The 12,704-nt window shown below is 39.2% G+C and overlaps 1 protein-coding gene across 6 annotated transcripts in view; it reads left to right on the top strand.

Annotated features, from left to right (window-relative positions):
* The window catches only part of MALRD1 (MAM and LDL receptor class A domain containing 1), a 233,090-nt gene that overhangs the window by 175,625 nt on the left and 44,761 nt on the right, over positions 1–12,704 (top strand). For all 6 annotated transcript variants that reach the window (XM_028750688.2, XM_077936862.1, XM_028750689.2 and 3 more), the window contains 3 exons: positions 2,068–2,343; positions 9,945–10,070; positions 11,510–11,573. In XM_028750688.2, the coding sequence (XP_028606521.2) occupies positions 2,068–2,343; positions 9,945–10,070; positions 11,510–11,573 (466 nt within the window). The remainder of the gene's footprint in view (positions 1–2,067; positions 2,344–9,944; positions 10,071–11,509; positions 11,574–12,704) is intronic.

The following is a 12,704-nucleotide window of genomic DNA, read 5'->3' as shown; positions in this document are numbered from 1 at the left end:
AAAAGCTGAAATGAAGCTTTTGGGGTTGTCGTTTCTTTAAAAATCCTCCACTGCTATTCTTTAACAAAAAAAGCAAAGCCCACAGAAAAGCTAGAGAAAGATAAAAATATATAGTAAAACACAGAACTATACAATATAAAAAAAGTCCAGAAACAAAGCAACAGAACAACACAAGGTTTTGTGAGCACCCTGACATTGCCCTTCAGGAAGGCAGCAAAAAATCCCAGTTCACCATCCCAGTTCACCTCATTAGTTGGCCCACGCAGAGCCAATGCACACCCCTAACATGTTTTCTTGACAAAGGCCTTAAGAGCAGCATTTTTCTCTTAAATTCATTAGAAATTCACATTGTTTCGGTAAATATGGATACAGTCATCAGAGTTTGTTGGTTCTCGTCAAAGCAGAAATTTGTGGTTTTTAAATATAATTTTGCTTTGTTGGTATATACACGGTGCACACTGGAGAAAGTTAACTATGCCAAAGTCCCACTGAAATTAATGGGATTTTGGAACTTCCCGTGCTTAGTTCACAGTGCATCATCAGCATGCTAAACTTTCCCTGGATTGTGTCCTCTGTGTTTTGGTTACAATGATCACTCCTCTATGGAACTAGTGTGTCACAGAAAATGAGCCCTTGGGTTTTAGATTTTATGTGGTATAAATGCTAAGAGTGTCAGATAGGAAACCAAGGTTCAAATCCTCATCAGCCATGAAACTCTCTGAGCGATCTTGGCTCTCTCAGCTTGGCCAGCATCGCGAGTTTGTTGTGAGAATAAAATGGGATGGGCAAGAACTCGGTACATTGAGCTGAGGTGCTTGAGTAAAGGGCATGAAAATATAATAAATAGTATTGTAGCTCTTTTAATGGGGCACCATCACTCACACAAGAAGTTGCATCATTGTCCACTTTGAATGGCAAATTGGCAGTAGCATGCTCTACTTAATACTATTTTAGGATAGTGCAATTACAAAGAAGGGGTGAATGGGTATGTTTATTACCTGAGATGTTGATACTTAAAAATATCCTGAAGGGGGAGAACCTCATTTATCTCACATAATAAACAGCAGTGTGTTATACTTCCGATTTTTTCTAAATTGAAACATTTCATTTAGACTATATATAAATGTTTATTACTGCCTTTCTGCTCCAGGAACCAAAGAATACCATAGCATATATCTGTGTTAGCTATGTCAACAGTAAGATCTAACTAATTCCATCCAAAGTTTGGTGCTAGAAGAAATACTGGATCATTAATGTTAAAGAAACGTGCAAACAGTTAAAAAAACCCCACAAGTCTTTATTGTATAGCTTTGGACTGGATTTATGGAGATAAGAATTTGATCAACCTTCAGATATTTCTTCACTGAATCTCAGGACTACCACTTTTCATTCTTAACTATATTGGCCTCTCAATCCTAAACACATTTATTTTGATGTACTCCAATTGATTTCTTTCTCAAACCTCCTTCTAAATAAGCTTGCTTGAATCATAGCCTTGGTCCTTATGTATCCTGACCTCCGTTAAATTCTTCTTCCAAAGAGCAAGTTGTCAGAATGGCATAAATACTTAGGCCCTAATTCTGCCAAGGATTTAAACACTCTCATTATTCATGGTAAAGAGGATGACTCTTTTTCATAAGTACAAAAAAGAAAAAAGGTTTGACTGCCTGTGATTATAAAGGAAATTAAGGTTACAACGCCAAAAAAAAAAATACTTACTTGGGAGTATGCCCTATTGAATTCAGTGGGAATTTCTTGTAAATATAAATGCATAGGCTTGTGTAGCAAGTTGCAGCAATCTTACCTTTTACTCAATATCTCCTATGTCAGAGGCATTATTCCAGAAAGAAGTGGTTAAAAAGCTGAAACTAATTCAAAGCATGCCTACTCAGTGAGAAATAACTTACTCCCATGTAAGTGTGGAGCCTAAGTTCACTCTGCAGATTTCTGAAAACAGTAGCTGATAGGGTAAAAAGGCTCCCTGAAAAGGTAAGGAGGCTCCCTGGCCCTGTAATTCAAGCAGGTCATGTGATAATTGAAATTACATTCCATATCCTTTCCCCCTAGGACCAATTGTACCACAACCTCAAACGTGTGGCAGTGAGAGATTCACATGCAGCTACGTAAAGCAGTGTGTGCCTCTTTCTGCAAAGTGCAATGGAGTGGAAGACTGCACTGATGGGACTGATGAAATGGCCTGCCCTACTGAGCAACCTACCACAGGTTCCCCAAGACATTGCAAGGAAGCGGAATTCCAGTGTGCTAACCAGTTGTGTATCCCATCACTCCTGAGATGTGATGGTGTGGCCGACTGTAGGTTCAATGAAGATGAAGCCAATTGTCGTAAGTTCATTGTATACAAAAACTACAACCCGAAATCAATGTAAAATATTATGATTCTATGGGTAATGTTTGATTTATTTATTTTTACTTGACCCCCTGCCCACTGTTGTTGTTTAGTCGTGTCTGACTCTTCGTGACCCCATGGACCAAAGCACGCCAGGCACTCCTGTCTTCCACTGCCTCCTGCAGCTTGGTCAAACTCATGTTCCTAGTAGCTTCAAGAACACTGTCCAACCATCCCATCCTCTGTCGTTTCCTTCTCCTTGTGCCCTCAATGTTTCCCAGCATCAAGGTCTTTTCCAGGGAGTCTTCTCTTCTCATGAGGTGGCCAAAGTATTGGAGCCTCAGCTTCAGGATCTGTCCTTCCAGTGAGTGCTCAGGGCTGATTTCCTTAAGAATGGATAGGTTTGATCTTCTTGCAGTCCATGGGACCCTGCCAACTAGTATAACATGATTTTGAATGATATGTCACATGGACGAATAACAAAGATAAGTCCCAGGGGTCTTTAGAAATTCCCAGTGCACCCTACAGCAATCTTATCACATTTGAGGCAAATTATAATTTATAATTTGCCTCAATTTTTATTGAATTATCAGGGCTAGGAAACTGATGCTTAAAGGTCTGATTTGGTCATAGTCTCTACTTGATACAGCAGAATAGGAATGGATCCAGCTACTACATATTCTAAACATTTGCAGCATCCATATAATAACAGATCAATCTTGTGCATATAAAGAGTCTACATTTCCCTGCCCTCTGATGTTATTAAGAAGTGGAATTGACTTTTAGGGGATGAAAAATTAAAGGCATGGCTCCATGATACCCTCCCATATAACAATTTTTTTCCTTGAGTTTAAACCACTTGGGTTGAATACCTGTGATAAAGACATCTTTGTGTGCACGCGTGTGCATTCTTGGACTGATGGAAGTTTCAAAATAGTTAAGATAATTTTATAAGAGATAAAAAACCAAAATAAGGTATGCAACTCAGTTACTGGCAAGACCTAGTAGAGGCGCATGTATGCCCACTGGGAGCCACTCAAAAGAGTTAATTTAATTTAAAATACTGTTTATACAGTATATTTGGAATACTGGCACTGGAGGTAAGCCCATTTGCATGTATGGCAATTTTGGTGGTTCAAAAATGACGAGCAAAGAAAAGAAAAGATGACCTCACTCCAGAGTTCTGTATATATACAAATGGGTGCATAAATCTACTTGTATGAGCGGACTTGCTCATTTACTTCAGGGGAGGGAGCAGCTATTTTTCTGAATCCCTTTGTGCTGCCTCTCATGGAAGCGAATGAGATAGCACTTACAGATAGAACTTATTTCTGCTCATGCTTCTGCAAGAGAGCACAAATAAGAAAATCTCATCATATTAATAGATCTGGGTTACAATTCTAAACTCAGTTTTCTAGGAGTAAGTCTTGTTAAATTCAATGGGACTTAATTGTGTGTAAATTTATATAGAGATTACACTGTTAGGCAGCAATCCTGTGCACACTTACCTGGGGAAAAGTCCTATTAAAAATATAAAAATAGTATGCTGTAATCTACTGAAAAGCAATATACCATGTTCTATTTCTTTTTAGTATTAATGTGCTACACATTTGTATTAAATGTTTGCGACTGTCATGATGGCTGGCAGACATATAACACTGCTACATGTGTGTGTTTTACGTTATCTATCCTGAACTAGCAAGCCATGTGGCTCCTATCATTTAATGCATATTGTTTCCCTTCCTGTTATAAATTCCTGATCTGTACCGCAAGCCACCTAGATCCTTTTCTGAGTTTTGAGCCCCAGTTTTTATTGAGTGAAAATTCCTTTCCCAGACCAGGCACTAGACTGGGGTGGTGCAGTTGAATATGTTTTGCAGAGATAAAACTTAAATCCAGAATGAAAAGGGAGGCAATCAGAAAATCTTTCACTCAGATCTTTGTAAACCCTCATCTCCACTACTACTGCCACCACAAAATTCTTGCCATGTGTGATTTAAAGATTTGTGTAGACAGGAGGATTCCAGCAGTGCTGACAGCAGAGCTTGATAGTAGGGTATATATGTTAATGTTGCATTATAGCGATTAATATGGTGGATTTTATTTCCTGCTCTGTCTTCCAGAAGCATGAAATTACTGCTTATGCTTACAAATGTTGTACTTAGCCAGTCCTTCCACCATCCCAAATTCTTACAAAGAATCTCACGTATTTATTTTATTTTTTAAAACTGCGTGATTTAAAACAGAGAAGGAATAAAAATTGAATTAATGGTAGGTAGGTATACATTGCTCATTTGCCCAAGTAGAGTGTGGCTTCACTGCTGACAGCAATGACTGAAAAATTATTTTCCTCCCCTTAATAGGATCTGGGTTGTATCCCTATAAACCTTGAAAGACAGACAAAGTGTTAATGAATTTTATTTTATTTTTAAAGGGCTGAGTCTGTTTTCCCCTACCTCCATCCCCTGTGGTGGAAACAAGTATAGTTGCACCCACAAAAACTTCATTAGCATTCAGGATCCAACATAAATGTCATATTAGCATCATGAAATATTAATAGGATGGTGTTAATTGTCCCTCACAAAAGTCACTTTTAAGTATCAGAGAACCTGGACTGCATGCAATATTCATTAACTGCAAAGCAAGAAATGCAACTTAAGTATAAACATTAAAACAGCCAGAGAATTCTAGAGTTACAGTTAAGTCCTTGCCAATATCTTAACTATATGCAGAGAATAAAAGCTGCTCAGACCTCATTCCTGAGCAGTCCCTCGTTCTGAATAGTCACATATGGCGGACTCAACAGTTGACATAAAGGAGGATGTTTCTGCACACAGAATAACTGTATCAGGTGATAGATTGCTGAGAAACTTGTAGCGATTTGGATCTGTCTGTGACAAACTTTCCTTGAGTATCCATAAAAACAACGAAAATAGCCAAAGTCTCCTTCTAGGTTTGAGCATTCCTGTAAATACTTAGGGTAAAACTGTACACAGTTCCCTACAGGATTGTCTTTGTGGTTACTGGGGCCATCTGATTATTTCAGAAACCTATCCTACCCCTACATAAATGTTTGGTGTCCTTAGAAGGGTGTTGGTTCCATCGCTGAGTGCTGCCTAGCTGATGTCAGGGCCTTCTCAGTACTGGTCCCCCATTTACAGAATGCACCTCCTGGTGAGGTGCATCTTCTCCCCTCGTTATTTTTTTAGTATAATGTTTTATTAATTTGTAGTAAAGTAACATCAATCAAGTCCAACAAAACATGTAGAGTGTTACATGTCTATATCAATTGCACGTGAAAAGAAAAGTTGAGCGGGGACATAGTAAAATAACTAAATTATTAAGTGCATTGTGAAGGCTTCAGCTATCTGTTACATAATCTCTCCTTAAGCATGAGTGGCTGGATGTCTTACATTAACATCATTTCTATTTACATAGTTGATATACGGAGACCATAACTTATCAAAATGACCGTGTTTAGTTTGACTTCTTACAACCCTTCTGTGTTGCATTAGTGCTTGGAAAGAGCCAAACCCCAAACTTTCCCTTGCCATCCCTTCAGAGTTTGTCCCCTTTGTTATTAACATTTAGGTGGAATTTTAAAATATTCCTGTACAGTGGTACCTCGGGTTACATATGCTTCAAGGCTTCAAGTTACATACGCTTCAGGTTAAAGACTCCGCTAACCCAGAAATAGTGCTTCAGGTTAAGAACTTTGCTTCAGGATGAGAACAGAAATCGTGCTCCGGTGGCGCGGCGGCAGCAGGAGGCCCCATTAGCTAAAGTGGTGCTTCAGGTTAAGAACAGTTTCAGGTTAAGTATGGACTTCCGGAACGAATTAAGTACTTAACCTGAGGTACCACTGTATTTGGTTGCTGAAATATATTGCTTGTAATTGTGATACTATTTGATCTTTATTCTTATAATTAAATGCTGAAATAATTTTCATTTTTCTGTTGTGTGCATTATGCTTTTCATTCTCACCATACTTCCATTTTACACACACACTACAAGAATGTTTTGCTTGTTTGGATAGTGTTTAGTGATCATGGATGAGGAACTGATTCTTTTAGGAGCATACTTACTTTTAAAGAAGCATAATGTTTAATATTTTAAATGCTATAGTATTATTCTAAAAATTGTCTCATATGCAGAATCAATATGGATTAAAGATCTTAATCACGGCTAAATAAAGGATTCTTTATGGAGATTACACAAAGTGAAAAGGGGGAATCATAAATGTAAACAACAATAAAAATACAATAAAAATATTTAAGAACAATTATGAACAATTAAAACTGTCACATACTCTCAGTTAATAATTCCATAATTCCCCTCTGGAAGTTCACCAATTAAGGCAATCAAAATCATTGGCAAAAATGTGTCCCACAGTGGGTTTGCACCACTGTTTTTTCTTGCTGCAAAATGATTTTTGAATACTTCTGAAATCGTACCACAGCACTAATGAATCTGATCAGTTCATATTAACCAAACTAACTGAAAAAAACTAACTAAAAATCAAGTAGTCCTCATAAATTGAGCTAATTGAACTAATCCTACTCAAAGGTGAACTCTCCAAACTAATCAAAGTCAAAATAATTAATTCATTAAATCCTATCGTATACTGCTAAAATGCTGAGTTCAGTCAAGCTAAGGGATATTTGATTTACCTCTGTGTGGGATCTGTCTGAAACTCTGAGATGTGACATTATGGGGTGATACAAGTTGTGGTCAGAAGGTTCAAAGATTATGTAGTCACAAAGTTCATGTTCAGTAATTATCTGCTGTAAATTCAGATTGCTAGATCTGGCAAATGGGACATACTATCTGCTATTTTGAATAGTTTTTTTCTGCTCTGTGTTCAAAATTTGAATCACATGAAATGCCTTGAGATTCCTGTCTCTAAAGTGGCTCTCGGTGTCATTTGATGAATTTACAGTGATTTCACTGTAGTTATTGCTACTGATTCTTGAATTAACACAGTTGCCCTCAACCACCCAGCCGTTCATAGTTGCCCGGTACTTGCCTGTAGTAATGTTGTTGCATTCGTATGTAATAATACGATTAAAGAGATTGTATTGTTGCTGAAGTGAGCATACGCCATTGTTATTTGCTGATGCAGCTACTTTCAGAATTTGTTAGTAATGTCCTGGCTTTGAATGGATAAATGATATCAGACCTTTGTAGCTGTGCATACATTTGTCATTTCCTTGGTTTTTAAAAAATCATTATCCCATTCTGAGACCAATTCTCCTGAATGTGAAATTAGTCAACCAACAATGCCATTGAGGTGAGAAGAAATCTGTCCATAGTCTCTTAAACAATGCTACTGAAAAATAATAATCTCAGACAATACTACAGAACATTTCATTAGTTATAGTAGCTCTAATGACAGAACGCTGTTAGTTTCTGGAAGACTAAGCACAGGCATTCGGGTCACATCCTGTTGATCAGTGATCCCATCATGAATTAGTTGGAGGCTTAAACATTTCCTCCAAGATTATCCCTTTAGAGTTCTTTGACGTTAGATGATCTTAGAGATTATAGTGGAATGCTGCAGCATGGCAGTATACAGCTTTAGAAAAAACAGGATAGATTTGATATTTTTATGCTTGCAAGCACATTGTGTTTTAATTTTTGCAGCACAAAATAGAACATTTTAGAATATTTGGTGATTTATTGGTGCTAGGATAAATACTTGCATGGAGACCATGTGTAATTATTTTCATCTAGCTGCATAGTTTCAATATTAAGTTAAATAAAAGTCATCTCTGGCATACAGCATACACATCTCTGGTCCTGAAATGCAAGTTATATTCTTGTTCCTTTTTTGAACAGTGTGATTAATTTTGTATATTGAAAAAGCAAAGCATACAGTACATACAAAATAAAACAGACAGATCTCTTGCCAGTCACCATCGAGGTTTCAGGGACTACCAAGTACCATAGAACCGCAAGCTACAGCCATGGGGGGGGGGGGAGAGAGAGAGCACCAGTGTGTTATAGTGGTTAGAGTGTTGGACTAGGGCCTGGGAGACCAGGGTCTGAACCCCTACTTGGCCATGAAGGTCACTGGGTGACTTTGAGCCAGTCATTGCCTCTCAGCCAAACCTACCTCACAGGGTGTACAAATGCATATTTATGAAACATCAAGCAACAATTTGCATATGTGAAACAACCATCACATTTTAAATTTAATTTAGTTTATTAATTTTGTTAGTCACTTTGTCTTGCCCAAGATAAGCCCGGACACTGAGATCCAGCGCCGAGGGCCTTCTGGCGGTTCCCTCATTGCAAGAAGTGAGGTTACAGGGAACCAGACAGAGGGCCTTCTTGGTAGTGGCGCCCGCCCTGTGGAACACCCTCCCTTCAGATGTGAAGGAAATAAGCAGCTCTCCTATCTTTAAAAGACATCTGAAGGCAGCCCTGTTCAGGGAAGTTTTTAATATCTAATGCTGTACTGTTTTTAACACTTGATTGGGAGCTGCCCAGAGTAGCTGGGGAAACTCAGCCAGATGGGCGGGGTATAAATAATAAATAATATAAATATATATATATATATTATATTATTATATAAGGCAACCCAAAGAGCCAAACATTTTTTAAAAATAAAAAACCAAGGGGGAAAAGAAATACATTAAAAACATCTCCCCCACTTCTAAAAGGCCAAAGATAGTTAAAGGCCAATGGCCTAGGTATGGAGGAAAGTTTTTGCCTGGCAACTAAAGATATATAATGCTGGCACCAGCCAGCCTCCCTGGGGAGAGCATTCTGCAAATGGGGATCCACCACATATGGCATACAATATGCAGAGATGTTTCAAACCATGTCATACTTTTCAATGGAGTCAGTTCAGACAGTCCACTGAGTCATCAACTGCTGAGCGGTCAAACTGTGTACATTCATTGTACAGAATGGCCTTAAGGGATAGTATTTGAAGCATCTCCACTGGAAAGATAAACTCTTCTGGAGCATCTGTTGAGAATTCTTGTACACACAGTCACATGACACATATTTTGAGAGTGCTGCGCATATGTCACATGCACTGTCAAATGTATTATTTATCTATTATTCTTGTAATAATACACAAACACACCCACACATACTGATAATTTATATACTTTCCATGGGGGGGGGAGGAAACCCAAGGTGTTTCATATATAAATAAAATAACACAATATCACCAGCTCAATAAAACAAAATTCAAAAATCAATCACAGTAAACTGGGAATGCTGAGAACCAGTATTAAAGACAGGGAAGTGCCTGGCTAAACAGGTACATTTTCAGTTGTCGTCAGAAATATTCCATAGACAGAGCATGCCTGGATCTCCACGGGGAAATTAGAGAACACAATGGAGCATAGGAATGAAATTAAACTCCTGCACATACTCAGAACCAAGCAGTTTAGAACTTTATAGATTAAAACTAACAATTTGGATTTAAAGGGGCTGCCACAAAGATGACTAGGAACCAGAACAGACCCTATAACATTTCTGTAAGGTTAAAGTGAATAACCAGCTATTTGTCTTGTTGCCATGTTGTATCACTAAATAACAAGGCTCTCTAACCATCTTGTTTGTTTCTCCTTTCATTTAGCTATTAAAGATTGCTTCAATGGGTCCTTGTTGTGTCCATCGACTAATAGCTGTATTCCATTTTCTCGGCGATGTGATGGCATTGTAGATTGCATTGATTTTGCTCCTGATGAGTCTAGCTGTTCAGGTAGTCTGCCAATTTTTTAGTCAAAATTTCATTCACAATAAACAGGATTTTTCTTTAGCCTACAGAAAACCACTCACATGAGTGGTTGATGAAGCGGGCTGCGTTCCCATGCATGGTGGAGTCCACCACCTCAGAGTCACTGATGTGGAAAATCATGAAGGGTTCACTGCAATGAAATGTTTTTGAATTTATCTTGGAGAACGCTTATGTGCATTTTGAGTGTGTAACTGTGTTTAGACATATTTGGGAGAGAAAATACATGCTGTACCAAAACAAAACACATTAAAGGCAGTGAAATTGTCTGAGATTAGAGTTGCCAGGTTGCAACTCATAAACTCCCCTGTACCACAAAGCAGCTATGGCTTCTCTCTCCCATGTTTTCCAGTGCCTTTCTTCTCTCCATCTCCTTTGTTTGCTGTAGCAAGCTACATAGTAGGTACAAGAAAAACAAGGAAGGAGGAGTGATCAAAGAAAGAGGGATATTTTTTTAAAGCCTGTAGCTTCTTTAATCTACCAGTTCAGTGCTAGAGTCAAAGTATGGGAGAGTCTTTGGTTTGCAAGCTGACAACCCTAATGAGTAATGTTAAATGGGCATAGATATTTGAAACTTAAAATAGAAAACAGGGTCAGCATCAGAGGTCAGCATCACTGGGCACCTGGCAAGGCCTATGCTGCACCTGCTTGGCCTTGTTGCTGTTCCTCTTGCCAGTGCCACCTATTCGTCATTTCTCACTGGCGCAGAAAGAGAGCAGCAGCAAACCATGGTAGTGAGCAGGAGAAACTGCCACTTGCCACTGCTGGCTCACTCGCTTCCCATTTCTTCATGGGCCATTGTGTGTATTGGGTCCAGAGGCAGAAATAAGCACTTGCGGGAAGGGCAAGGGGGTGGGGGGAGTTCCACTGAGGGACTTTTGCTCAAGTACCTCTCAAAAAAACCCAGAGCTAGCACTGATAGAAAAGTAGGATTTGCCTCAGTAAACCAGTCAATATCACCTTCTACATTGCATAGTAGAGTTCTGTGTCTAAAGCTTCTTATGGTAACATAGAAATATTAGGTGTGATCCAGCCATTTAGTACTGTTGAAGTCAGCTGGACCATTCCCTTTATAAATGAAGAAAGGCATGTGTTTAATTGTCCCATTGAAATAAATGGGGCTTGACTTTGACAATACAGCACATTTAGTACTACTGTATGTATGTATTGAAATATATAAGCTAAGTTGCATAGGCAAAACAGGGTGTGGTTGTGGATTTGGGGTGTGTGTGGATTTTTTTTAAAGTATAAAATATAAACTTACCTCAGGCAGTTATGGAATATTATCCTTTAGATGGCAAATCTTCCAATTGTATATTGTCTAATGAATATGTCCAACGTTTACATATGTCAATAACTCTTGTCATACTTAAATAATTTTTGTAACTTATTTTCTCACCCTCCAGATTGTCCCGAGGCATATTGCAAAAATGGAGGAACATGCAGTAAGGAACCTGTTCCCATCTGCCAGTAAGTTTTGCTTCTGTTTTCTTTTTCAGTACATTTATTTCAAGGTCGATGGGATTGGCCAGCCATCCCTCTCCTTGCTGATGAAATTATGTCCAATGTTCCAAGGCTCTGTTTTCCTTCCTTCAGAACAATATTCATGCTGTCATACTGCCTTAGTCCTAGGCAGTTATGAAAAGGATGTTATGGTACAGTATGTTTGGGGGGAAAGTAAGAGGCAGGCAGGAGTGGTGCCAAAGGAGGCACAACACTTCTGGGGTCAGTAGTTTCCTTGTCCAGGGCTCAAAAAAAAAACCTCCAGGCCCTAAGGGATTTATTTTACTTCTTTCAGAGAGAATAGACCCAGTGTTCTGCAGCTGTGAAAAAGATGGATTCCATGCTAGGGATCATTAAGAAAGGAACTGAAAATAAAGCTGTCAATATCATAATGCCATTTTACAAATCTATGGTGTGACTGCATGTGGAATACTGTTGGCATTTCCTGTTGCTTCACCTCAAAAAGGATTCTGCAGAGCTGGAAAACGGTCAGAAAGGGCAGGCAAAATAATCAAGGGGATGGAGCAATGCCCTATACAGAAAGGCTGCAACTTTGGGGGCTTCTTAGTTCAGAGAACAGGCAAGTAGAAGGAGACATATTAGAGGTATATAAAATTATGCCTGGGTATGGACAAAGGACGCGGGTGGCGCTGTGGGTTAAACCACAGAGCCTAGGACTTCCTGATCAGAAGGTCGGCGGTTCGAATCCCTGCGACGGGGTGAGCTCCCATTGCTCAGTCCCTGCTCCTTCCAACCTAGCAGTTCAAAAGCACGTCAAAGTGCAAGTAGATAAATAGGTACCGCTCCGGCGGGAAGGTAAATGGCGTTTCCGTGCGCTGCTCTGGTTCGCCAGAAGCGGCTTAGTCATGCTGGCCACATGACCTGGAAGCTGTACGCCAGTTTCCTCGGCCAATAAAGCAAGATGAGCGCTGCAACCCCAGAGTCAGTCATGACTAGACCTAATGGATAGAGAAAAGCCCCCCTTTCTTTAGGAGGCAGTATGCCTCTGAATTCCAGTTCATAGAATCATAGAATTGTAGTATTGGAAGGGACCCAACATGTAGTCTCCCACCCAATTTGAAACCATACTGGAACCTG

The sequence above is a fragment of the Podarcis muralis genome, chromosome 12 (assembly GCF_964188315.1).
Source record: "Podarcis muralis chromosome 12, rPodMur119.hap1.1, whole genome shotgun sequence".
Lineage (NCBI taxonomy): Eukaryota > Metazoa > Chordata > Lepidosauria > Squamata > Lacertidae > Podarcis > Podarcis muralis.
Note: the sequence above shows the minus strand (reverse complement) of the source record. Positions and strands in the feature narration are given on the sequence as shown.